Source organism: Theobroma cacao, chromosome 5, assembly GCF_053813885.1.
Source record: "Theobroma cacao isolate CCN51 chromosome 5, ASM5381388v1, whole genome shotgun sequence".
NCBI lineage: Eukaryota > Viridiplantae > Streptophyta > Magnoliopsida > Malvales > Malvaceae > Theobroma > Theobroma cacao.
This window is the reverse complement of record NC_142643.1, coordinates 35591762-35617992: the sequence shown is the minus strand read 5'-3', so window position 1 is coordinate 35617992 and position 26231 is coordinate 35591762. Positions and strand designations below refer to the sequence as shown.

Sequence of the window (26231 nt, the reverse complement as noted above, 5' to 3'; positions counted from 1 at the left end):
TTCAACTTCATTTACAGTTACAAATACAAATACAGAAACCATGCATCAAGACATTTTTTATCTTCACCTCAAAATTCATTGAAGTAGAGTTCCTACAAAATAGATCAGTTTGAATCTCGCATAATTATGCTTCCCTGCGGCAACAGAGGTTACTGCTTTGGCATAATCATGACCATGCATATGCCCAATAATTAAAGAATTCAATGCCCACGCCAGTTGAGCAACACTTTCCTTGTAAGCACAGCCAACATCACCTCTTTCATTTTATACTAGTGGTAATATATTTTCTCAACTCATAGAAATAATTCTGAAAGCAAAGCCAAAAGAACCAAAACAATGAGATTTACTATCTTTGTTTATAGTGGTTACATAATATGAAGGTGATCATGTTGTATATTGTATGATATTACAATGTCATCAATGAATTGTAGGTTCCCTCGCTGATGAAGTTTTGTCGTTTTGAGTGTTAATTTGTCCACTGATTTGTGCTCCAATAATGAATCCTTCATGATCATTAAATAGTTAAGTAATCCAAATGACATTTGAATCAGTTTATTTATAAAACTTAAAGTGTAATAAATAGGTAATTTATTCATTTATTTTATAAGCAGTTGGATCTATATTAAATATTTTCTTAGGTTTACCACCAAATATTAACCATGCGGTGGAATATGAATCTTTACAAGGTTAAGAAGATTTAATATATTCGAAATATCCTATTTTAATAGTCCAACTATTTCTCTTGTAAAAAGTCCAATGCACCAACATACACCAAGGAAACAACTTGCGAAATACAAAGAAGATATAAAGAAAAAACATCCTTATTTATTCAAAAATAAAGGTAAATTAAGTTTCAAGATGGTGGGAGGATGTAATTGTTGGACCTATGTTCTTAAAAACCAGTTTTATTATTTATTTATTAGATATATAAATTGCTACATCAATTTTTAATTTCATATATATATATATATATTATATTTTAATTGATATTTTATTTTTTTATGACACATATGATATGATCATAAATTATTTGGTAACATTATAGAAAAATTATGCTAATAGTTGATGAACTATTAAGCAGAGAGTTATAGTTCTTTCGTTCTTTGTTTGTCAAAATTGTTATAGGCGAAATGTGACAAACTATTTAAAGTTTATACTTGTTATGCCTTTATCAAAAACGATAGAATGTTTTAACTCTAGCATTAGAGGTAGTGACCTTAAAGCAAATAAATGGATGTAAGGTATGAGATACATACATCGAATAAGATCCAATTAAAGAGCTCCATATAAGTTTGTCACTGTTAATAATTTAAAAGAGTTCTATTACAATTTATTAATTGTTCTTAGATTTGAAAAGTAAATATAATTTATTATATATGACTTTGATGTTATCAATAGATGATGTTGAATTTAAATGCTATACCCTAATACATTAGGTTATGTACATGCTAAATAAGTTATGTTCGATGCTTAATAAAGGATTCACCATTTTCTATTGAGAAAAATATTCAAACGATCTTCATAGGATTGTTGGAATTAAGAAATTCGACTAGAATGTTCTATAAAAAGTGTTTTAGAATTATATTACTTATATTAATATTATACATTAGTGTTTTTTCTAAGAAAAATATTTTTTTAAGGTCCAATAGAAATAAAAATCATAAATGGGGATTATATGGATTGAATGTGACAATGAAAATTATTTATGATCAAAATACCTCAACAATCTTTATACTCATACATTTTCTCAATTTAATCATCTATTTAAAATTATAACAATTTAATTTTTTAATTTTAAAAATTATTTTAATTTAATTTTTTTTTAATTTTTTATTTAAAATTATCCTTCACACAATTGATCAGCATTGTTGTTGACGTGATATATGAAGTGGGTTGAAAGTGCTAAGGTGATTTGACATGTTGACATCATGACGTGGACGGCATCATGTGTCACACTCTCCTTTTAACACTTTTCCATGACACACCATGCGGCATGTCTAGAGGATGTCAAGCATATCAAGTGGGCGTATATTTTTCTTATTTTCACTAAACTACTCGAACCAAGACGTCACGCAAGGACAACAAACTCTTGCTATCAGCTTTAAGCCGTTATTGTTGATTATATGTTGCTTTTATTGTTTTGATCTTTTCTTCCCTCATATTCTTTTTTTTTTTCTTTTTTTTTTTCTCTCCTCCTATCTTCTCTTTTAAGGATCGACAACTTGTGTTTGGTGATCGTGGGATGACAATATGCGTTTGTTGACCGACGATCGTTAGTGACGTCTAGTGATTGACAATCAATTTTTAATGACACGTTTGGTTCGCGAAATGGATAAGAATGAAATAGAATAGTTATTACGTGATAATAGAATGAGGTGAGAATAGAATAGAATATGTATTATGTAGTTTGGTATGATGAATAGAATATAGTAGAAATAATTATTATGATTTATTACAGTGTTTGGTTGATAATAATAGCTTTAGAATAGGAAAGGAATAGAAAATAAAAAGATAAAAATATCTTTTATTATATTTAATTATTTTTATTTTTATTTTTTAAATATTAATAATTTATAATTAATTAAAATATTAATAATTAATAATTTAAATATTAATATTTTAATATAATTTAATTACTAATATTTTAATTAATAATATTTTTATTTATAATTTAATAATAATATTATTAAAATATTAATAATTTTTATTTTTATATTCATTAAAAATTTAATATATTAATAATTTAATAAATAAAATATTAATAGTTTAAAATATTAATATTTAACATTTTAATCATATTAATATTAATAATATTTAAATTATATATAAAATATTAATATTTTAAATTTTATAAATAGTTTATTCTTTTATTTTATTTTTTTCCTTTTTCTTTTTTTCTTTTTCATGGGCCGGTCGTCGGAAAGGCGACCGGTGTAACAAAACGTCGATCTGGCGCACCATGTGGCCAGATCTGGCCACTACGACGCTAGATCGGTGCTTCCTCGCGGCTGGATCTGGCTGTGGAGTGCCAGATCCAACCGTGGGATCTGGTCGGGAAGCACCAGATCCGGTGCTTCCCGCTGCCAGATCTGGCCGTTGAGTGTCAGATCTAGCTAAATCTCCGGCGTAACCTGATCCGACCATATTCGGTCATAAAATCGTCGTCACAGCCGCTTCCGTCACAGTTGTCGTCACAGCCGCTTCCGTCACAGTTGCCGTCGCTTTCGCTGCCGTCGCCGCCGCCACTAACATCATCTCCGGCGTTGATGCCACTTAGAGAGAGAATAAGAGAGGAAAGTAAATGAGAAGAGAGAGAAAAAAAAGGGAAAATGAGAAATATATATATATATATATATATAGGTTTAGGGTTGTAATATTTTTAAATAATAAAAGGGCATTTTAGTCATATCATAATTCAGAGCTATTCCCATGGTCACGGAATAGCAAAAACCATGGGAAACCTCGGGTTTAACTATGCTTGAGTTTTACCCTTTTTGAGAGAATAGCTATTACTAAGTAATAGCTATTCTTTGTGATATTGCCATACCAAACGGAGGTAAGCTATTCCCTGTACCAAACGTGCAGTAAGGGAAAATGTGAGAAGAGAGAAATAAAAATATATAAATATATATAATCAAATGCAAGGGATTAGAACAGTTGACAAGGAACTAATGTGCTTGTATGAAGTCTTGGGTTTAAAAATCAACAATTTTCAAAATTAAAAATTAAATTGAAAAAAGTGCATGACATTTGAATTAATATATTTATAAAACTCAAAATGTGACAAAAATTTCTTATTGATTTATTAGTGTGGTTTATATTAGAATACTTAGAATACATTCTTATGTTAGGGATCTATAGAAACTAAATTGGGGTTGGGAAAGTAGCCCATTTAGCCCTTAATATTCACATTGATTGTCGAGAAAACAAACCAAAAGGGAGACACACAAGCATTTTTTTTTTTGTAAGATTCGAGAATTTCAAAATATAGTAAGTGGATTTACAAAATTCTACTGATGTGAGAAATATAATATAAGATTTGAAAACATCTTTATTTTTGTTATCGATTTAAAACACTTTATTGTTTTAACCTTGGAAATCTTATTATTTTAAATATTTTAAGTGCAAAATTTTGTATTGGACTTGAATTTATAATCAAGTAGTTCTATTTTATGCATTATTATTTACTCAAGCATTCAAATCTGTAATTTTATTAATAAATTAAAATTTGTTTATCTTTTAAAAAAATGAGTGAAGTAATTGATTACATTAATTATCTATTATCTAATGCTTTTCAAAAAAAAAATTTATCTATTATCTAATATTCTGAATATTTATTTATAGTGTAAAATATAAAATTACAAAGATAATTTTGCCCACAGCATCCTGCGGGCGTCGGTGCTTGTTTAGTACAATGATGAAGAAACTTCAAGGGCTAAGCTGGACTTCCAAGCTTGCAACTGACCAGCAACTATTCCTTTTCCCTCGTCAACCCAACGCTGTTTTCTTTTAAGTCTCATCGCACTCCACGTGTCATCCATTCACAATCCCTCTTTGATCACCAGTCCGTAACTCAATCACTCCCAAGCACCAAACCGTCCCTCCCTCCTTTCAACAAAACCCTTGTGTTATAACGTTTCTCCTCTTCTCGCTTGTGTTTTTTCTTCTCTTCTGTGTTTACCATGAACTTCTCATCTCTCGCTCTCGACCCCAGTCCAGTCGCCACCTCAAGATGGGCCCACCAGAGACCCGCTCTCCACTTTCACCACCACCGCCGTAATTTCGTTGTCTGCTCCTTGAAGCCCGCCGCCTCCTCTTCTCTAAGCGTGGCCGAGTCAGCCGCCAGTGAGTCGCTGAGTCGAATCGGGTCGCTGAGTCAGGTATCCGGCGTGTTGGGGTCTCAGTGGGGTGATGAAGGCAAAGGCAAGCTTGTTGACATCTTGGCTGGGCACTTCGACATCGTTGCTCGCTGCCAGGTACCGCTCTTATATGCGTACTTTTATACGTATTGGTGTTTTTTTTTTTCTTCAAGAGCTTTAATCAATAGAATATAATTTTGCTTTTTACTTTGCAATTTCTTAGTAAAATGTAAACGGCAGAAAGAAAGTGGAAAAGCTAACATGAGAAAGAGCCTGGGCTTTATTTATTTTAGGTTGGAATTAAAAATGAATACATTTGATTTTTTTTATTAAAATGGAAATTATCAGTAATTTGCAATTTGATGGAGAGAAAACTGCCTGAAAAATGATGTTAAAAGTCAACCTCGATTGACTGTGCAATATGAGTTAGTAAGTATATGATATCTTGAGGTGGAACTCTTTTTTTTTTTTTTTCTTAAAGCTCTATTTGGTTGTTGAAGTATGTCTAAGTAAGATTATTTTTTTGAATAATGGAAAATTGAAAATGAAAATATTGAAAGTGACAAAATGTATGATATTTTACTTTTATATCAAACAATTATGTTTTTGGTGTATTAAATTATAGCTATTTAGTTATTTGTAAGTAAATATGAATTTTTTTTTTAAATTGTATTTGCTTTTGCTTCTTAACAACTTTTAACAAAGCCAAAAAGAAAAAAAAAATAGTGAAATCAACAGCCGAAACATAGCATAATTAATTTTATGCCGGCTTGCATATCTGAGAGTTGTTTTTGGATTTAAAAACCTTAAATCTGAAATCATGGTACCACACACAAGTTTTTTGAACAGCATTAGCAAGGGCTTCTCTTTTAAGTTTCAACCTAATGTTTCTTTTGTAGGAGTGCAAGTATTTAAGGTTTACCCTTTCATTTCACAGTTTCTTTTTACTTTTAACTTATCAATATTTGATTTTGTGATTGTGATTTGTGTCTGGGAGAGTGTTTATGATGTCATGCCTACAATGTTAAGCTATGGTCATGTAAATAACCCATATCTCTAATTGATATACATTTGGAATGTAATTCTCAATTAAGGTTTTTGCTTTTAGCCTGGACCCTTTAAGTTATCCCTTGCAGTATTATGACCCTTTTACTTCATAGTACTTGTAATTTTAGGAACTTTTATATATCATAAGTAACATTATGTGACTTGCCTTGCATATGAGTTCTACTGTTAATACATTGCAGGGTCTATCTACTGCTTTCTTTCTGAAAAAAAGAAAGGAAATACAAATGTTGGATAGTTTTAACAAACCGTTCCTTTGTGTACTACTACTAGAACACAAGCATATGCAGAAATGTGTTAAATAGATTTTGCAGGACTTCATCATATAATGATTATGTAAGAATTTTATTTTCATTGTGTTGGGCTTTTTGGAGAACCCCAAAGTTCCGTCTGATTGGTTTAAAATATAGTTTTATGGTGGTCCTCATTGGAACCTCCTTGCTGATGTAGTCCTAATCTAGGCTTTAATTAGCTAGCTTGCTGTTAAACAAGTAGCATCCTTCTTAGTATTGGAAATTTTTCTGATCTCAGGGTGGAGCTAATGCTGGACATACCATCTACAATTCAGAAGGAAAGAAGTTTGCCCTTCATCTTGTTCCTTCTGGCATCCTTAATGAGGAGACTCTATGTGTTATTGGAAATGGAGTAGTAGTAAATTTGCCAGGTCTATTTAAAGAAATTGATGGGCTGGAAGCTAATGGTGTCTCCTGCAAAGGACGGATATTGGTATCTGACCGTGCTCACTTGCTATTTGATTTTCATCAAGTAGTTGATGGGCTTAGGGAAGCTGAGCTTGCTAAGTCTTTGATTGGCACAACTAGAAGAGGAATTGGACCTTGTTATTCGAGCAAGGTGATCAGGAATGGCATTAGAGTTAGTGACTTGAGGCACATGGATACTTTCGCTCAGAAGCTTGATATCTTATTATCAGATGCAGCTTCGAGATTCCCTGGTTTTAACTATACCCCAGAAATGCTCAAGGAAGAGGTTGAAAACTACAAGAGATTTGCTGAGAGATTGGAGCCATTCATTGCTGATACTGTGCATGTGATGAATGAATCGATCGCACAGAAGAAGAGGATATTGGTTGAAGGTGGCCAGGCTACTATGCTGGACATTGATTTTGGTACTTATCCCTTTGTAACTTCGTCAAGCCCATCTGCTGGTGGAATCTGCACTGGGCTTGGTATTGCTCCAAGAGTTGTGGGTGATCTAATTGGAGTTGTAAGTGAATGATTTGTTTTGTTTGCTCTTGATTTCTTCGTTTTAGAATTGATTAGCTGTATGGTTGGTGGTATGAATTATAGACATGCAAAGCCAAAGGGTTCTGAATATAGCTGGTTGTTTTAACACATAAAATATGTTTAACTTCATTCATATATGTTCTTCTTAAACACTCTGTGCAGGTAAAAGCATATACCACAAGAGTTGGTTCTGGTCCTTTCCCAACAGAAATCTTGGGTCAAGGGGGTGACCTCCTTAGGTTTGCTGGGCAGGAATTTGGCACTACTACTGGTCGCCCCCGTCGTTGTGGTTGGCTCGATATAGTTGCTCTTAAGTTCTGCTGTCAGGTTAATGGCTTTTCTTCTCTAAATCTCACCAAATTGGATGTCCTGTCGGATCTTCCTGAAATTAAATTGGGTGTTGCTTATAAACAAGTTGATGGTACACCAGTGCAATCATTCCCAGCAGATCTTCGTCTTCTTGAGCAGTTGAAGGTAAGCCAACTTTTCTAACATAAATGACACTCCTGAGATTTTTCTTTTTTTCATTTTATTTTAATTTTTTACTTTTTGCTCTTCATTATTGCAAACCTAACTCCTTCAGTTGCCTTACTGATCCTGCATTCTTAGTACAGATTAAGACTTGACTGGAAGTTCTTGAAATATAGACGCCATATAGGAGAACACCATATGTTGATTGCTTTTTCTTTGAGCTTTCCATTAATGGATGCAATTTTGATAGTTTTGAGATCTTTATTTTGGACAAAGACACAGGGAAAGCTGGCACTATCTATGAATTTGTTGTATGCTGCTCTGACTGCTAACAAGAATGATGAATTAGCAATTACTAGGTTGTTCATGTTTGCTATTTTTCTAGCAGTTGTTAAGCACTCTTGTTAATTCATTTGCTTCCAATGTGTTTAGGTTGAATATGAAGTTTTGCCTGGATGGAATTGTGATATTTCGTCTATCAGAAACTACTCAGATCTTCCAAAGGGTGCACAGCAATATGTTGAGAGAATAGAGGAACTTGTTGGTGTGCCTGTCCATTATATTGGTGTTGGACCTGGCCGTGATGCTCTCATTTTCAAATAATTTGATGATTTTTCTCTTAAATTATTGTTGGTTTATTATCTTGCACTCGGCAAAACAAAACTATTAGTGCAAGAAAGTTTTTATTCCCCTTTTTGGGAAAATTTTTTGGGACAAAATTAGGAAAATACATGAAGTTGAAGTCACGAAATAACAAATACCTTCACATGTGCGGGTTACTTGGAATTGGGGATTTCGATTTATATATGTAATGAAGGTCCAAGGTTTCAATCTGCTTGTGGAAATTTGGTTTAGTATTAGTTCTTGAGCTTATTATGCTTTGAAGTCTCTTTGATTGCAGTGGTGAGTTTGCAAGCAAGAGTTAAAAAAAGGGTTTAATGTAACAGCAATTTTGTAGCTTTTCAGCAACTTAAATAAGAAATCTCCTGTCTTATTAATCTTGTCATGCCAATTTGCCTGGACCCATTTTTAATACGCAAGAATATTGAATTATAGAATACTTAGTAAGCAATGGTATGAGATATATTCTGCAGTTACCACTCTGACAGAGCTTCTGCATCAGAAATTTTATGTAACAAGTTATTCAAGCACAGCGGCATAGAGTCATAAAAGGCTATTTCTGATTAGATCGTGGTACCAAAAAGGCGTTTGAGATCATGTCCTTGGAAAAAAGAACTACTTGCCTAATGGTTTATTTTGTTTTCAAAACCAACCCTCTTGTTTTCGCAAGTGTCATGGATTTTATTTTTTAAATAAAATGAAATTCAAATCTTCCACTAGTATATTAAAATTTGTGTCTGAGTGAAATATAAGTAAAATATGCATAAGCAGTGAAAATTCATAATAATTAATAGATTGATAAGGAATCATATTTAACAATATTTCAGTATATACTTGTTTACATTTTTAATAAATTTGTTTAGTATCGTTGTTGTTTCTTTTTTTCTTATGCCAGAAAATTAATGTTTGGCATCACAAATTTTTTGTTGGGTAAAATCACTTAATCTTAACTGTAGAACACATAATTATTTACACTATTTACCCAATCTTCTTATTTATTAACTATAATTGTGGGCATTTAAATTAAACTTATAATTTCATTTATATTTATCTCTTTTACAACAAAACCGCAATCTAAGAGTACAGGGGAAAAAAATGAAATGAATTCTTTATTTTATTGCTTGAAGTTGTTTATAAATATTTTTTTAATCTGTAAGTTTTTATTTCAATGAGATAAAAAAAAATTAAAATTAAAAAAATAAAAGGGAAATTGCTGAACCTCTCAGAAGTTCAAAGCCCAGTTTCTCTATAAAAGTTCAGCCTCTCTCTCAACAGTAGCTATAACAAAGAAGTAACAATGGCGATGGAGGGAGAAACGAAGAAGAAATCATCTCCAATCTCTCTACAACAATTCATCTCCACCATGACCCCTTTAATTGATTTGGAGAAGGTTCTTTCTTTGATTCTTTCTCTGTGTGTGTGTGTGTAATTATTATCTTTACCTTTTTCCATTGATTCTAAAAATAAAAAAATTATTGAATGCATCTGATATCAATTGTATGTCATTATTATCCCAAACCAAGAAATGGGCGTTTCTCTAAATCACTTTTCAATCATCAAATAGCACCAAAATGAAGAAATTTTCATACATGAATGCTGAGACGCTGTTCCAGCATTCCTGAATTGGTGATTTAGATGTAACAGATAATATTTTTGGATATTTCTATTAGTTGATTATTTATCATTACAAACTTTTGAAAGGAAATTTTTGTTTATGTGCTTCAGGAAGCTGAGATATCGGCTTCTATCAGTTCTGGAGCATCAAGAAATTTGGATACTGCTCAAAAGAGAGGCTCCACAATTCTAAATTTGAAGTGTGTTGATGCTCAGGTTGTATTATTTTCTTAGCTTTATAGGTGGCCTTTGTGCTTCTTTTAATTAGCATTGTTTGGTGTTTATGAAAAATAGAAGGCAGGGGAAAAAGGGAACCAAGCTTTCGGTTTTGTTGAAAGGAACAAGCTCAAAATTAAGTATTACTAATAATTTTGGGTTTCTTGTAATTTATTCTGCTTTTCATTTTGCAAATAGACAGGGCTAATGGGGAAATCTCTACTTGAGTTCCAATCCACCAAAGGAGATGTTCTTCCTGCTCACAAGGTAAGGATTCTCAAAGTAGTAGAGTTTGCAAATTTTGGGTTTTTAGGTGCTACATTTCTTCTTCCATAATAATGATCTACTGTAGAATACATTGTGAATTGTAGTGAGGAAAGCATTTTTTTTTATTTAATTATTCTTTGGTAAGATTTTTCTTTGTAATTTTTGAAATTGCAAAACCTTTTAAGGCTTTTTAATCGTTTCTATTATATGCATGACACTGTTTCAGTTTCCTTGAGTCTTCTATAATGCTGGATTCTAACAGTTATTTGGCTTACTTCACTATTGGAGTAATGTTGTCAAAAACAGGACTTTGGCTCCAAATGCTCTAATTTATTTACTTAAAAACATTGAAATAAGTAATTGATGTAAATAAGAAATGGCATAGATTCACTTGCATTAGTTAATGGTTGATTAAACTTCTAACACAAAGTAAAAACTGTAAAGACGGCCTAGCTTATTTTCATGTTCCAGTTAAGAGAAACTTAAATTATCTGTTAGCTGGTGCTACTTGAAATTGATTACTAATAGATGTCCCATCCATTGACAATAAAAGGGAAAATATATTTACTTCTTGTTTTGAAGTGCATGTTTGCTTCTTTATACGACCTTATGTTACTTCCCCCTTGTAATGCAGCTTGGAACCCATGATGTAGTTGTTCTAAAACCGAACAAGGCTGATATAGGTTCTCCTGCTCTTGGACAAGGTGTAGTTTACCGGTTGAAGGTAATTGTGACTTTATTAGTGATCGACTGTTGGGTGCTTACCTTATAGATTTTGCTGTTTGTAGTCATGTATGGTCCTCACTTAAATTCTTGTACCACTGATTGGCGTTCACATTAAACAGGATTCCTCAATTACTGTTGCTTTTGACGACGTCCCAGAAGATGGTTTAAACAGTCCCTTGCGTCTTGAAAAAGTGGCAAATGAGGTTTGCTATTCAGAATTCTCAGTTGCTTCCAGGTTTTTCATGTTGGCTTCTTCCGTTTCTCTGTGTAGACAATAGTTTTTTTTTTTTTATTATTATTATTATTATTTTTAGGTGGACACAAACTTTCCATATGCATTTCAAATCACTTTTCATCTTTTTATGTTTTTTTAAAAGTTCATTGTGGTTGACCTCAGGAGTCATCTAGAACAACTTTAATTTATAGTGTTCATTTTGACTGTTAATGTCTAATCTTAAAGACAGTGCCTAAACTAAATTGAAACTGTGGAATTAATATAAAATATAAAATATGGCAATTATTCTGGAATTGGTACTGTCATTAAATTGACTATGTTTTATAGATTTAAGCTTATCAGAGCATTACACAAGTTAATTGCCTGTGCAGGTGACATATCGTAGGATGAAGGATGCCTTGATACAATTGAGTAAAGCTGTGCTGAAGGGACCTGCTGCAGATCTAGTTCCTGTATTGTTCGGAGAGAGACTGCCATCGGTATCAAAGAAGGGTGTCACATTCACCCCCTTTAACTCCAGCCTTGATCATTCTCAGGTGATGTTTGGATTCACAGTATTTTAGCTTTTCAAATAGCTTATTATTTCTTCCTTTGCCTTTGTTTTCTTTTTCCGCTTCTCTCTCTCTCTGGTTGGGAAGGGAATGGAGATGTGGTTAAAAGCTATTTTAGTGGCACTATGAACATATTGGCATCAAAGTATATTTACATCCTAAAGCATTTGATGGTGTCCTTTTTATTCCTTTGTCATGTATCATACTTTTTCTTTTTTTCATATTTTTGAGCAATCAAAAATTTATTCTGTCAGATTTTATTAAGTTCAATCAACATGAAGTAAAAAAAAATAGTTATTGCCATGCTCTTCCTATAGTAGCTTTAGAAGAATATTTACATCCTAAAGCATTTGATGGTTTCCTTTTTTTTCTCCGTCATGTATCATTTGATGGTCACAAATCATCTTCCTTGAATGTTGATGTAAAATATCTACAAACTGTTGTATAGTATTGTGACCATCACCATGATTATAAACCCATATAACCGACATTCTTATGCAATATTTTTTTGTAGTATATCCAATATATAGGTTTCATGGATCCCACATTTTTAGAAACTAAGGTTCTTTCTCCCTGCCATAATTTATTTATTTTCCTTTTTATGGGTCAAGAAAGATGCCATTTTAAAGGCACTGTCATCAAAGGATGTATTTTTGCTGCATGGGCCTCCTGGAACTGGAAAAACTACAACAGTTGTGGAAATTATCTTTCAAGAAGTGAAGCGAGGATCAAAGATCCTTGCCTGTGCTGCTTCAAATATTGCTGTTGACAACATTGTTGAGCGACTTGCTCCTCACAGGTACACTGGGAGTTAATATGTTGGGAAATGATACTTCTGCCTGAGCTAGTAAAGGAGACTTTCCTCATTTGCTTTTGTCTCTAATCTGCGTGGTTTTCTCTTTGGGGACCTTATGCTGTTATGCATGCAAAAGTGCTAATGGTTTTTTGAGCGGAAAAGAACCAAAAGGCTATAAACTACCATTTTTTAATGCTTTCTGCGGTTCTGTTGAAGTTAACGGTTTTTGGCAGCTTTCATTTTCCATAAATTTTTCAATTGGTAAGATTTGTTTAGCTGAATTACAAAAGGAATTCTTGTACTTAATTGCCTATGTTTGAATAAATTTTGTTAGAGTACTGAACATAGTAGAGCAATTGGTTAGTAGGTATTGAAACAACATGACTTAATTAATCCCAGGGAGTCCTCTTTTATCTAATAAAGCATTGTCAAATATATATATGCATGCCCGTACTTGTGTGGGCTGTTTATTTAACTAAACTGGGTGCAAAGTTTCTTCACTCCTTGAGTTTTGGGAAAAGGTTCTTACTAATATATAATAATAGCTATGAATGTTTTCAACTAAACAAGTCTTCCCCAAACCCTCAAACTGTTGACAATCATGCTTTTATCTTTCTCAGGGAATCATAGTTAAGTAGTTAAATTAGCATGTAAGATGCTGTAAAGATATTTTGACCTGAATCACTATTTGATGCACCAGTTATACTTCCTCAGTTTTATTTTCAGTTCCTTTCATATGATTAATGTTAACACTTAAAATGTAAGATGCTTTTAAGATGGCATGGTATTACTCAATTTTGCTTCTGTTTCTTTTATCAGAGTAAAGCTGGTGAGACTGGGGCATCCTGCACGTTTACTACCTCAAGTTTTAGACAGTGCGCTTGATGTGCTGGTAAGCCTTAGTTTTTGAAAAGGAAAAGAACTAAAGTAGGAAATTTGTGTATTAATAATTGTTGGTTTCAGTTTCAGACACATATCTGAATGCTATCCCAAGCCAATGTATCACATATTTGTGTTAATCCTTTTACTATGCTTCTATGCTTTTGTTCATCTGTTGAAAGGATAACAAAAATGCTTCTGGGAAAATGATTTTAAGGATCTTTTGTCATGATGTTATTCTTAGTTTTTGTAGGGAAGAAATATCCTACCACTATTCTATTTGCTGAGAAATGGATGCAGGTTTTGTACCGCCACTATCTGAGTGGCTATTCACAAAGTGCAGAAACTTTCATTTGATGTCATCTACTTTCGAATATGGTTACTTTGTTTTCTAAAACTTTTAGCCTTTTCAAGTGGATGCAAACTTTTCCTTTCTGCATGTGTTACTAGATTTGAGGTTATCTCTTGTTTAAACCAGAGGTGTGATTAAATATTTGGTTGCTTTTTTCTGTTAGGTTCTACGAGGGGATAATAGCTCTCTTGCAAATGACATTCGAAAGGAAATGAAGGTATAAGTATATGTTAGAATTTGAAGTCTCAGCTGTACACCCACCCCCCCCTTACCCACCCACACACACACACACACACACACACACACACACAAAAAGAAAGAACTCTCAGTTTGCTATAGTAAAATTAATCCACTGAAAAATGATGCTATACTTGTGAGCTTTGTTTAGCTATTAAGTTTTTTCATCTGAAATGATATGGTAATATATTATATCTGAATAATTTACTATTGACATTAGCACGTTTTTCTATAAAACATACCTGCATACTGAGTTCGTTTTTGACATTACAACCTAATCTCTTGATTTATTAAAGCAAGATGATTGTTTTATTGTTGTAAAATAGACGGATTTTACTTTTATTATATTCTTCAGCATACTCCACTTCATTGCTTCAGGCACTAAATGGGAAATTATTGAAAACCAAAGACAGAAGTACAAGGAGAGATATCCAGAAGGAGCTTAGGACTCTTTCGAAAGAAGAACGTAAAAGGCAGCAGCTTGCTGTGACTGATGTAATTAAGAATGCTGATGTCATATTGACAACGTTGACTGGTGCATTTTCTCGCAAACTAGACAACACTACATTTGATTTGGTTATAATTGATGAAGCTGCTCAGGCACTTGAGATAGCATGCTGGATGGCTCTACTAAAGGTAATAATTTATTGAACATAGATATGTGCATTCATATAAAAAAGAAAACAGATATGAACTAACATTTTATACAGTTTAGATACATGCAGAAATATGTGTTTAAGAACTCGCTTTTTTCCCGCTTATTATACGTAGTTATTTTGCTGTGTTTAAAATATGGTTCTCAGAGATTTATAAATGTAAAACCTGCCTTCTTCTAGGCTCCAGGATGCATGTTTCTTCTTCAATGTTTTTAAATGAAAATTGATATTTAAGATTCCATGGCAGAGCATCAACCTAGCATGTAGAGCAACAACAGATTGCAATCCCAACTAAGGATCCACAATCATTGTTTTCAGGGTTCAAGATGTATACTTGCAGGTGACCATCTTCAGCTTCCTCCAACTATCCAGAGTGTTGAAGCTGAGAGGAAAGGGTTAGGAAGAACCCTTTTTGAACGCCTTGCAGATCTGTATGGAGATAAAGTCACATCCATGCTCACTGTCCAGTACCGCATGCATGAGCTTATTATGAATTGGTCATCTAAAGAGCTTTACAACAGCAAGGTTATAAGATTTTAGCTGTATTCTTGCTTACATATTCAAATTGTTGGCTAATAAATTCAAAATTAAAATCTTTTTCCTTTGGCTTTGGTGTGCTGATGGGTAATGGCAGTTACATGATTATTGCAGATCGAAGCCCATCCAAGTGTTGCTGCACACATGCTCTTTGATCTTGAGAATGTTAAGAGGTCATCTTCAACAGAACCCACCCTTCTTCTTATAGACATAGCTGGGTAAGCAGTTTATTATTGATATTTGGTTAGCAGCATGTGTGTTTTAGATTTGACTTCTTCTTCTTCTGAGCCAACCATTCTTCTTATAGACATATCTGGGTAAGCAGCTTATTATCGAAATTTGGTTAGCAGCATGTGTGTTTTAGATTTGACCTGTTGTTCTTCTTCTTTTTGGCTGTTTTCTAGACAACTACAAGAAATGGAATCACACCCTTTCATCTGTATTGTTATTTAACCTACTTTTAGTGAAATAAATTGACTATTGGTTTCTTAAAATTAACGAAAGTGAGACCAGATGTTGGTAGAAGTTTAAGATAAATGTGTGAAAATGAGGAATCAATTTGAATCTACCACAAGAAACATCTTAAATGCCATGGAAAGCATATATGACTAATTTGAATTTGCTACAGGTGTGATATGGAAGAGAAGAAGGATGAGGAAGAGAGCACATTGAACGAGGGTGAAGCCGAGGTTGCTATTTCACATGCAAAGAGACTTGTTCAGACTGGAGTCCATGCTTCTGATATCGGAATTATTACTCCTTATGCTGCACAGGTATAAAAGATTTTACTATAAAGTAGTCACTTGTCTCATTTCTGTGGGCTTCACAACTTGATTAAACCTTTGAAGACTGAATCACTCTACTGGACCTGTACCCTTTATTTCTATGTACAAACTCTTAAATCCATGGATGATTTTGCAGGTGGTCTTGCTGAAGACATTGAAAAGCAATGACGATAAGCTAAAGGACATGGAAATCTCAACTGTTGATGGTTTCCAAGGTCGGGAGAAGGAAGCAATTATTATTTCAATGGTTCGATCAAACTCAAAGAAAGAGGTATTTTAAGCATCTGTTACCATTGCTAATTGACTCCAGAATATATAGTAGAAGTCTTGGTGTTAAAGTTACGATTTACGATATAGTTGGCCTTCATATAATTCTCAAACCATTTCAGGTTGGGTTTTTAAGTGACTGTAGGCGAATGAATGTGGCTGTGACACGAGCAAGAAGACAGTGTTGTCTTGTATGTGACACTGAAACAGTAAGTAGCGATGGATTCTTAAAGCGACTGGTTGAGTATTTTGAGGAGCATGGCGAGTATCTAAGTGCTTCTGAGTACTGTAATGAATGAGTGAAGATCCCAAGGGAACAATAGTCTTATCACATTATGAGGGTATTTCAATCTGTTGGCTTTGGGTTGTCATTCTTTGAATCTCTTACTACATGCATTTGGAGAAGAAAAAAAATGGTATTCTTATGTTCTATACATTTATCTTGTCTATTATTGTTATATTTGCAGAAGCAAATGGAAAATGACCTGATAGAGACATCCTGATCATCCCTGTTTTATCTCATGCTAGTATCGAACAAGTTGAGCTTAGGTTGAAGGAATGTTGTATGGACATCAGAATCTTGATAGATAATAACAAAGTACTTTTCCAGATTTAATGGTCTTGGGAAGTCATAGGCTTGCAGCTAGATTGGTTGGATATAGAAATCTTGGATTGTCACAAGAAGAATATGGTGTCGAATGATGCGCACAAGCCAGTGATTTGGATTCCAGAGAAGATTTATAAATGGTGCTTGAACCTCCTCATTAACACATGGAGATAAAGGAAAAGGTTATTTTTCATCATTTATGACAGAAATGTGTAAAGCCCTGCGCAAAATTCTTCATCATAAAGCCTCCGCAATTTCAAAAATAGTGAATTTGACCTACAATGCATAGTCTGTGCACTATTCACTTCTTTTTACTGGGTGCTATTACTTGGCAGATTTATGAGCTGCAGTTTTATTTGATGAGTACCTAGATAACTTGATTTCCAGGTACTCTTTAGTGTCTTAATTATTTATGCAGTATTATTTGGTGAGTGCTTAAGTAACTTGATGTCAAGGTACCGTATTAGGTTTTCCTATTGTCTTAATTAGTTGTTCATCTTCAGTTCTTGACTGTTACTTGGTTTTATCCTGTAAATGAGCCCCACAAGCAGCACTGTTTGGCCACCTTAATTGTCTTCTACCAATGGTATGCTAGATGCTGAAACTTTTGATGGTATTAATTTACGGTCTCTGGGAATTTTCTACCGAGTTGGAAAGAAAGCAGAAATGCCAAAGGAAACTAGTCCTATGTTGTGAAGGTGACTAAAGTAAACTTTACCAGTTCATATCACACAATGGTGGAAAACAACTTTCCCACCGCTACAAAAAAAAAAGGAATGAACCTCTACCTCCCTTCAGGTCGCAAAAATTCTCTTGCCATTAAATTCGATAGCCTCTCTTTCACTCTCTAGTTGTCAATCAAATTCCAAACTATTTTTTTGTATGATCTCTTCTGCCAGCAATGGATAGAAATGCATCTATATATCGTATATCATTACAACCTCAAAACAGTTCTAGAACTAGCATCAAATCTCTATCATAGCTCAGATGCCAACTGAAAAAGGATAACAATCTATAGAGAAGCTAGGTCCCTTCTTCCGAGATTGACTAGGCTTCTTAGAAATTCCAAATAGAAGCAGGAAAAGTTAGGTCTTCTTGAGCATCATGAACTTGGAAGCTGGCCTCTGCTCCTTGGTAATCAGCAACTCCATGCATCTCAATCATAGCATCCCAATTGAAGCTATTCTCTGCAAAGACAGCTACTTCATCATAATCTTTTATTGAAGAATCTGTTGCTGTTAAACTCTCTGTAGTCTCAGCTCCTTCGGACTGCTTTTCTTCTCTCAGTATTCCTAGTTGCTGAAGGAACTCATGTAGATCAATCTGTGGTTTATCCTCATAGGCTCCCGCCATTTTATCTGATGAAATTTCAACATCCTTCTCCTTCATTTGAGGATCTTCTGCGGGGGTTTTATCATTTATAATCTGAATGTCAGTTTTTGATTCACAGGAAGATGAGCTAGAAGAACCAGTCTGATTTAAAACCCCATTCTTCTTAAGTTCTTGGAGCCTCTGATGAATAACATGAACACTAGGTTGAGCATTTATATTAAGCAATCCACAAGAGGGAAACATTGAGACGAAGTTCTTGGAAGGAATCCATTTGAACTTCTGCAGTTTGTTTTGAGGATTGGAGTTGGGTTGAAGGTGTGGAAGATTGAGGTAAGCTTCTGGACCATACAATCGCCTCGCAGCCTCATCGTAGGCCATGGCAGCTTCTTCAGCTGTTGCAAAAGAACCCAACCAGAGTCTAGTTCTCTTCTTGGGTTCTCTTATTTCAGCCACCCATTTACCCCACGTTCTCTGCCTGACTCCACGGTATTGGCATGAAGCATTCTGGGGGCCGCCTTTGCCTCGAGTTGGGCCTTTCTTCCATGGCTTCAATGGAGATCTTCTGTAACTTTCCATGGTAGTTTTAGTAGGGGGGAAAAGAGGAAGTTGAGTGTGGAGTGAGGAGAGTGAGTGAAGTTGGAACTTTGGGAGTGAAGAGAAGTGGGTAGAAAGGCGCGGGATATGTAGGGAGTTGAAGTGCAGTTTGGTTTAAATGTGTTCACGTTCCATGAAAAGCGTTCATGCTCATGTCCATGTGACCGTTACTTGGTGTTAATCGGATTATTTTCAAATCCAATGGTTTTTATTATAATCAAATCTTTTCAAGTAATTGTGACATGGTTTAAAACAAGGGATGTGCCATTTCTATGTCCAAAGAGTGCACCATTCTGTAATTATGGATAGATCAATGACAAACATAGATATACCTATAATTAAGGAATAAATTTTTATAATATTGAATCGTGATTAACAAAAATGAGTGTTTGATTCAATGATAAATGCATATATCTTTTATTCAAAAATCAAATTCAAATTTTCTTTCTTCATCATTTAAAAAATAATTAAATATCCTATAAAACGAATATCTAATAAGCTTTTCGAGTGTATTGTTAACATGGCATTTGTCGGGTCATCAGCATTGTCAATTTCATCCCCTACCCTTGGAGAAGAAATCATTTTTCTTTGGAGCTCATTTTGCAATCTAAATACACAAGTCTGTACAGCACAAGGGTTAGAGAATCAACATCTAAAGAGTCAGTCTCAGTACTACTTCTAACTAAATTATCCACAAAGAAGGGTTCATCTAGCTTGATAATCCATGTAATCTTATGAAATACAATTTCTTTTTATTTGGGTACAATGAAATGTATGGATTTGACTCAGTTTAGTGTATGTAATTAAAAGTTGCATTATTACAATTCACAAGTAAATACATTCAAAGTTACTGAAATAGGGAACTTATTGTGTCCTAAACCAAACAAAAAAAAAAAAAAAAGGTTAAAACAATTGTGGTGATAATAGTAGTAACTCCTTCTCTGCTTCCTCCCTTAATGCCCTATAGCTTGAAACAGTAAGCAAACATTCTGCATCTTGTGGCAAACCCTGTGAACCGCAAGACAAAATATAGGTAAGCTTGCCACCCAGAAAGCGAAAATGTGATAAGAATGCATTAAAACTGTCGTGGTGGCGACTGGGAAAATTGTCTTTTTTTAATCTAAAGCTGCTTTACTGTTTGGAGTAATATCAAGGGCAGTAAATGCTGTGAGTAGTGTTTAGGGCTTGGCAATCTCCCTCGGATTCTAGGAGTGAGATGTAGACATGAATTGAATTTTACCATGGAGGAAACCCACCTCACAACATTTTTCACTTTCACGAGCACCACTATTTTTCACATGTTGTTTCCTGCCATCCACGACCTGATTCCCGGGACTCCCTTCACCTTTTTCCCATGCCTTGCTTCCCTCCCTTCCTCTCTCTGCAAAGATGTTCATATTCCTAAACCATCTCACATGTCGAATTGGTATTTTTTCTTTTTTTGAAAGTTGATAATGTATTCAGATCAGAGGAAACCAACTTCTCTGGAAAAAGAAACAAGCAGTTCAAATCTGTTACTCTTCTCTTAAGAGGGTAACCTCCCTGAATCAACACCACATGCCCTGTATCCAAAAATCTATACAAAAAGGAGAGGATTCCTGGCCTCCCTACACCTCCCCAGTAGCCCTCAAAAGCAATGTACACAAGAAACCTTTCCTGTACGCTTTCAATATACAAGCATAACCTCCTAAGCATAAGAACAAAGAAGGCAACTGACTGTCCAGTACACATCATATTCGTACCCTGAACAATCAAAGAAATCCAAAGACAAAAATCTCTACAAAAACCTGGATCGCATTCAGCCACCAAAGGGTCTTCCTGACAAAACCAAACTGGTTGAATTGGTATTATCACTCGTATGCTAGTGGCTGCATGCATATGAATGAATCTGGCCGACACACATGGATGGTGATGATGGCATAGCACTATCATCACTCTTATTACAAAGGGTTCCGAATTGAATAATTATTGGTTTTTGACATTTCATGTAGATACATCAAAGGTTGCTTAATTATCTTATACATGCATGAACTCTTGTGCTAATCACAAGCTCAAGAGCCAGGAAGAATAAAACATTGTTAATGAAATTTGAAAGCTTCAATGTATCAATCTGTTGAAGAATTTTTTTTTTTTTAAATTTGCTTTACCCAATTATTATCCTGGTTTCCATATGCCAATCCTTTTTTTTTTATTTTAATTTTATTCGTCTATTGCCAATATTCTTTTGTTATTTACTTTGGCCTTAAATATATGCCAACCACATATAAGCTTAAAAATAAGTATTAAGAACCACTACCCAACAACCACCAAAGATCAAACAGCAAAGGTTAATGGAAACTAGCTTACGATTAACAACATATATACAAACATCATTCAAAATATTAGCTTCCACCAAAGACAAACAGGTTTTTCACATGGACAAAAACAAAAGGAAGGGGAAAACCCGCCACACCCAACTTTCTAACAACTACTATACACTCGCCTTAATACGGTATATGATAACAACAGAGCTACTAGGAAGCCCAACACCCAGCTCCTTCCTTCAAACTGATACAGAGAGATACCTTAACCGAGAATATAAACTTCTGGAGGCTGAGCAAAACAAAACGACATAACTCCATATGCAAAACCACTGGGCTGTGAGCCTGTTACATCACTTCATTTACATCGAGGGGCCACCCTTGCACATGTTTCTCCATTTATCTTTGAGGTCTACCGTAGTCCTACCACTCAGAAAAACAGAAGTACCCATGTCCAAAATCTTCTTCCATGGAACAGTTCCACCGTGACTTGCATACTTCTCAACTTCCCTCTGAAAACATAGCAGCAATTTTTTCTAAAACCGTTGGAAAAAGAAGTTCACAGCCAGCTAAAATCTTAGAAAAACTATAATTTGAGAGGAAAGATATGAAACAAGATGCAATTCCTTCAAGAAATAATGAGTCACATATTAAAAGCCACAGGCTTGGAAAATCTAAATGTTAATATTGAGCCTGCTGGATTCATAAAATCTTCATCAGACCCATATGATACTGGAGGCATATAGAAAATAAACATTCAGGAAGTACACTTCTGAAACCAAAATTCCAAACACAAGGATTAGACAGGAATATGATTTATAATTTATATAACTTCTACAAGTCATTTATGACAGAATAATTACCCTAAGCATCTCTTCTTCATTTTTTGTCCATGGAAGTTTCTTCCTCCTCAACTGTGGAATTGGAGGGAATGTGCTGCAAATAAGAATTAAATTAAATTTAATTATCAATAAAATCAAAGGCTCCCTCATTTCTTCCAGAACAACTATTCATGTTCCACAAAAGCCATAAAATTGATGGCCAAAGCATGTTAGAGATTTTAAAAAGACGCTTTACAATGTGAAATCAAAACATCTATGCTTAAATATGGCATTAATGTTACAGGAATAACAAGAATATCAATTTACATGAAGGGAACTTACCACTTTGTCTCACGTTTTCTCAACCTTATGGAGTAACTAGATACTATAAACTTATCATTTGCAGCAGTAGGAGATTCTTCTCCATCACCGTTGAAAGCACAGACAGGTTTCTGAGGTGGATTAGTAATCTGAGGCTGTACAGCTTCCTTCACATTTTTTCCTCCAACTTCTACCTGATTTTCCGGGATGGTTTTAGTGTTTTCACCAGCTGGATTATCATCACTGCACTTACGGTTATCTGGTAGTTGGTCCTGTTGGTGTTCATGCTCTCTCATGGATTGTTGCCCATGGACCAATTTTTCTTGCTCTTCATTTTTTTCACCTTGAACACGTACTGCCCCACCCACAAACTTCTCTTCCACACACAGTTTGTCATCTAGACATGATGCAGAAGGTCCACATTTAACTTCTCTCTTTTGACTAATGAATTTGTGTTTACTCTCTCCCAGATGTCCATTCATCTGAATTCCAACAAGGTCCTCATCTACATTTAATCTTAGATGACTCTGAAGCTTCCACTGTTGCTCAGTAAGTTTTTTTGAACAATGCTCCAAAAATGCATCTAGTTCCTTCCTTGCCAAGGAGGTCTTGTCCTTAGCTTCTAGGTACTTCGTGATGGAAACAGAACATACACAGAAAGGGCAATAAAAGTTGCCTTTATCATCAAATCTAGCAGGGGAACCCAAGCAGCTCTCATGAACCACAAGTGGGCAACCACTAGAACTGCAGACCAACACCTGTCCATTTTTGTTACACTTTACACAAAATTTTTGTTCTGTCCAGCCAGATTTCCCTAGAGGATCTTGACTTGGTATGCACTGTGAACTCAAGAAAAGACTCTTATTCAAGGCAATATTAAACCTTTCATCTACATATTCACACATTTTTTCTGCACAAGGATGCTCCATGTCAGCTTTGGCCTCATCAGGTTCAATATTTTGCTGCAATCCAACAGCAGAAGTTGAATTCAGGGAATATAATGGAAAACCTTGATCAAAATTTTCACTAGCATCACCACCAGGACTCTTTTCCAGCGCACCATTTTCAACATGATTGGATTCATCCATCATAACATTTTTGGAAGGCCTATATCCATATTTTTGCTCACCCATTATATCTGCATTTTGAGCATTCTCCATCTCATTGTCCTGCAATTCTACATGACCAACAGCATCACTCTGCCCAAGTGTCCTTGAGACCACAAACACATCTTCATCGCCCTCACCTGCTTGAGAATCCTTTCCCAAGTTATTACCTTCTATTTCAGTAACTTTTATTATCTTTCCAGACTCATCCAACTGCTCAACACCATGCAAGGGAATTGGAATCTTTTCAACAGACTGAATAGTACAAGTGGCATCCTGCTTGAACTTCTTTGCATTTACCAGAAAATCATTATGCATACCATCCTGGTTACAACTGACTAGTCCCACCAAATTTCCAGCAACCAAATCACTTTTACACCTCTTAATGGGGATTAAATTTCTTTCAAGCAACCCATCTTGCAACACTTCATTATCATCTTTGTGAGTTTGAGGAATCAAGTTGCCCTCTCGATTACCATTTTCATCATCACTATCATCAAGCCTCCATGTAGGCGTATTTTCATCACCATCAAGGACAGGAGTTTCCTCCAAAATTGAATCTTTCAACTGTTTCAAAAAAGGGTCATAAGCGCAAAAAGATGGATGAAGATTGACAACCCATTATGCCATCATTGCAACGGGAACAATGAAATAAGAAACTCCTCTTTTACCTGTTCTAATGCACATTTTGGTAGGGAGGCTCTTTTATGCCTAATAAAGGGGTGAACATCCCATCTCAACAGCTCTGGTCCAGCCTTTCTTAGATTTGAAAGTGAGACCTGATAAAGAAAGATACTTATAACTCACTGTGTACATTTCCGCTTGCAAGCTCTTATGAGAGAAAGGTAAAAAAGAGTTTAATTTCTTTCTAGGCAACCAAAATTCATAAAGCAATGCTGAAACTAGAAAGTATGTTCCATATTTTACCTCCTGCACAATGTGTTTGAGTACATCTTCACAGCTTGCCGCAAGATCAAAGACAACTCTTGAATCAGGAGGAGCAACATCTCTGAGACCATTAGTAGGACCAAATAACTCCTCCAGACATCTTAAAGCAATCATTTCTCTTGTATTTTCCCCTAAATCATCTGGCAATACTGGAGCTGCTTCAATCAGACCTAAAAGAAGAGAGAAATAGTAAAACACCCTAAAATAAGTATGGTCAACATAAATCAAGAGTGAACGCAATTTGTCCCTACCACGGATGATAGAAGTGTCTATCTGGCGGAAGCTTGATAGGTACTCAATGATCCAAAGCCACGGAAGGCTTGGACCAGAAGAAAACATGCCAAGCATCCGGCCTATTTCGTCCATTAGAATGCTTGAGTTCAGGAGCCAGCACTCGATATACCTATTATAAAATCACGAGTTTTGTAAGTTTGAACACCTTTTAAAAACGCAAAATTTCACTGCATACTAAGCATTAACAAACAATAATATCCACATTAAAAAAAAACACTAAATGATGGCATTATTCAACCACTAGGAATCACTGTTTGTAACTCCATTCGGCTTATTCTACAATGCCATGCGCAGAAATGAGCTATCAAACTTAAATTTCGTAAGAAATAAAACAACAACTTTGCAACAAATGAAACGTTATTAACTGACAATTGAAATAAGAAAAAATTATCTCAGCTATGAATACTAAGTGCATTGATCTCAAGAAAAGTACTTCAACAAAACAACACTGGAGTAACAGCTTGACGCTCGTAAATTAAGTGAAAAGACTACAAATTCGAAGTCAAATCCACATTTTAAAAAATCCCATTGCCCTTGGACTAAGAAATGTAAATAAACCCTAATAATATACCACATTAAAAAAATAAAAATATCAGATGAAAACTTAATTGCGAGAGAGAGAGAGAACAAACAAAACAGGGGGAAAAAAGCTTTAATTTAAAATACGAAAATGGTTATTTTTATCTGATATTCACAAATTTTAGCCATTTCTTTATTATTAAAAATTATCGACAAATTAAAAATGAAAAAGAAATCAAAGTTGGGTTAGAACACAGAGAGTAAAGTGATCAAGTGAACCAAACAAAACCCTAACTTGTTTAAAAAAATAAACAAAAAGAAGAGGCTGGGAAGAGAAACTTAATACCTTGGAAACCGCTCAAAATTTTTGAACGAAATTCACAAAACAGAAATGAGAAACATTCAAGTGTTTCCCAAAAGTTCCTTCATGGAAGAAAAAAGAAATGCTTTACACTTTATAGCTGGTTTTTAATATTTATTTTTTCTTTAATGGGAGAAAAAAGGGTAGAGCGGGAAAACAGACGCGAGTGAGTATACACTAGACAGAGCTTGCTGAGTTTAGCTTATTGGGCTGCTCTGATTAAGACAAGAATTTTAGTTCCCAAAACTGTTGGGCTTTTAAATTTTACCGAATCCCTTTTTTGTGCCATTTTCATATGAATTTCCAAATATAAAGGTTGAAACAATTTGATATTGACACTATTTATCTGATTTAAATATTTTGAGATGAGATAAATTCCATCTTTTTCTTATTTTTCTATTATTCAAATCTGTACATATCCGTAAAATTATACTTTCAACGTAATACCGGAATAAGAGCGGTGATTGCTGCAAAGAGAAGAAAAACAATTTTACGAAGCCAAGCCATTGTCTTTTACACTTTTGCTGCAAATTGCTTTGGTTCGTATCTTATTATCTTTCAAATTAAATGGGTATACCTATGCCTAATTCAAACATCTTTCTTGGTGGTGATATTCATTCCCAGCATAAGAAGATTGGCTGGGTTTTAGA

The 26231-nt window shown here is 34.5% G+C and overlaps 4 protein-coding genes across 5 annotated transcripts; 2 read left to right on the top strand and 2 right to left on the bottom strand.

Annotated features, from left to right (window-relative positions):
* The first annotated feature begins 4600 nt into the window (after nt 1-4600).
* ADSS (adenylosuccinate synthase) lies at nt 4601-8484 on the top strand. Its single transcript, XM_007028775.3, has 4 exons — nt 4601-4976; nt 6456-7148; nt 7331-7642; nt 8072-8484. The coding sequence occupies exons 1-4, from the start codon at nt 4683-4685 to the stop codon at nt 8240-8242; spliced, it is 1470 nt and encodes a 489-aa protein (XP_007028837.3). The 5' UTR covers nt 4601-4682; the 3' UTR covers nt 8243-8484.
* A 991-nt stretch (nt 8485-9475) lies between these two features.
* LOC18599006 (DNA-binding protein) lies at nt 9476-16994 on the top strand. 2 transcript variants are annotated; one of them, XM_007028771.3, is made up of 16 exons: nt 9476-9650; nt 9986-10090; nt 10289-10357; nt 10992-11081; nt 11203-11286; nt 11690-11854; nt 12481-12668; nt 13485-13557; nt 14060-14113; nt 14512-14769; nt 15108-15314; nt 15441-15544; nt 15955-16099; nt 16248-16382; nt 16501-16719; nt 16846-16994. In XM_007028771.3, exons 1-15 carry the CDS (start codon nt 9558-9560, stop codon nt 16675-16677), a joined length of 1947 nt encoding a protein of 648 aa, XP_007028833.3. In that variant the 5' UTR covers nt 9476-9557; the 3' UTR covers nt 16678-16719; nt 16846-16994. The 2 variants fall into 2 exon arrangements, with proteins under 2 accessions (XP_007028833.3, XP_017977534.2); XM_018122045.2 differs by lacking the exon at nt 9476-9650 and having other exon boundaries at nt 10293-10357.
* Nucleotides 16995-17886: 892 nt separating this feature from the next.
* LOC18599005 (Integrase-type DNA-binding superfamily protein) lies at nt 17887-18893 on the bottom strand. Its single transcript, XM_007028770.3, has one exon. The coding sequence runs from the start codon at nt 18891-18893 to the stop codon at nt 18042-18044; it is 852 nt and encodes a 283-aa protein (XP_007028832.3). The 3' UTR covers nt 17887-18041.
* A 2345-nt stretch (nt 18894-21238) lies between these two features.
* Nucleotides 21239-25817, bottom strand: LOC18599003 (uncharacterized). Its single transcript, XM_007028768.3, has 7 exons — nt 25567-25817; nt 24659-24810; nt 24387-24577; nt 24131-24238; nt 22375-24026; nt 22075-22147; nt 21239-21723 (listed from the first exon to the last, which is right to left on the bottom strand). Exons 2-7 carry the CDS (start codon nt 24771-24773, stop codon nt 21574-21576), a joined length of 2289 nt encoding a protein of 762 aa, XP_007028830.2. The 5' UTR covers nt 24774-24810; nt 25567-25817; the 3' UTR covers nt 21239-21573.
* Nucleotides 25818-26231: the final 414 nt, after the last annotated feature.

What these genes read in the sequence shown, in the direction of transcription:
- ADSS (XM_007028775.3), top strand. Translation starts at nt 4,683, where the DNA reads ATGAACTTCTCATCTCTCGCTCTCGACCCCAGTCCAGTCGCCACCTCA. An exon ending in ACATCGTTGCTCGCTGCCAG is followed by an intron (nt 4,977 to 6,455) that starts GTACCGCTCTTA and finishes TTCTGATCTCAG; the next exon opens with GGTGGAGCTAATGCTGGACA. An exon ending in GTCTTCTTGAGCAGTTGAAG is followed by an intron (nt 7,643 to 8,071) that starts GTAAGCCAACTT and finishes CAATGTGTTTAG; the next exon opens with GTTGAATATGAAGTTTTGCC.
- LOC18599006 (XM_007028771.3), top strand. Translation starts at nt 9,558, where the DNA reads ATGGCGATGGAGGGAGAAACGAAGAAGAAATCATCTCCAATCTCTCTA. An exon ending in ATGTTCTTCCTGCTCACAAG is followed by an intron (nt 10,358 to 10,991) that starts GTAAGGATTCTC and finishes CTTGTAATGCAG; the next exon opens with CTTGGAACCCATGATGTAGT. An exon ending in CCAGCCTTGATCATTCTCAG is followed by an intron (nt 11,855 to 12,480) that starts GTGATGTTTGGA and finishes TTATGGGTCAAG; the next exon opens with AAAGATGCCATTTTAAAGGC.
- LOC18599005 (XM_007028770.3), bottom strand. Translation starts at nt 18,893, where the DNA reads ATGGAAAGTTACAGAAGATCTCCATTGAAGCCATGGAAGAAAGGCCCA.
- LOC18599003 (XM_007028768.3), bottom strand. Translation starts at nt 24,773, where the DNA reads ATGGACGAAATAGGCCGGATGCTTGGCATGTTTTCTTCTGGTCCAAGC. An exon ending in AGAAAACGTGAGACAAAGTG is followed by an intron (nt 22,148 to 22,374) that starts GTAAGTTCCCTT and finishes TCTTATTTGCAG; the next exon opens with CACATTCCCTCCAATTCCAC. An exon ending in ATGAAGAAGAGATGCTTAGG is followed by an intron (nt 21,724 to 22,074) that starts GTAATTATTCTG and finishes CTATGTTTTCAG; the next exon opens with AGGGAAGTTGAGAAGTATGC.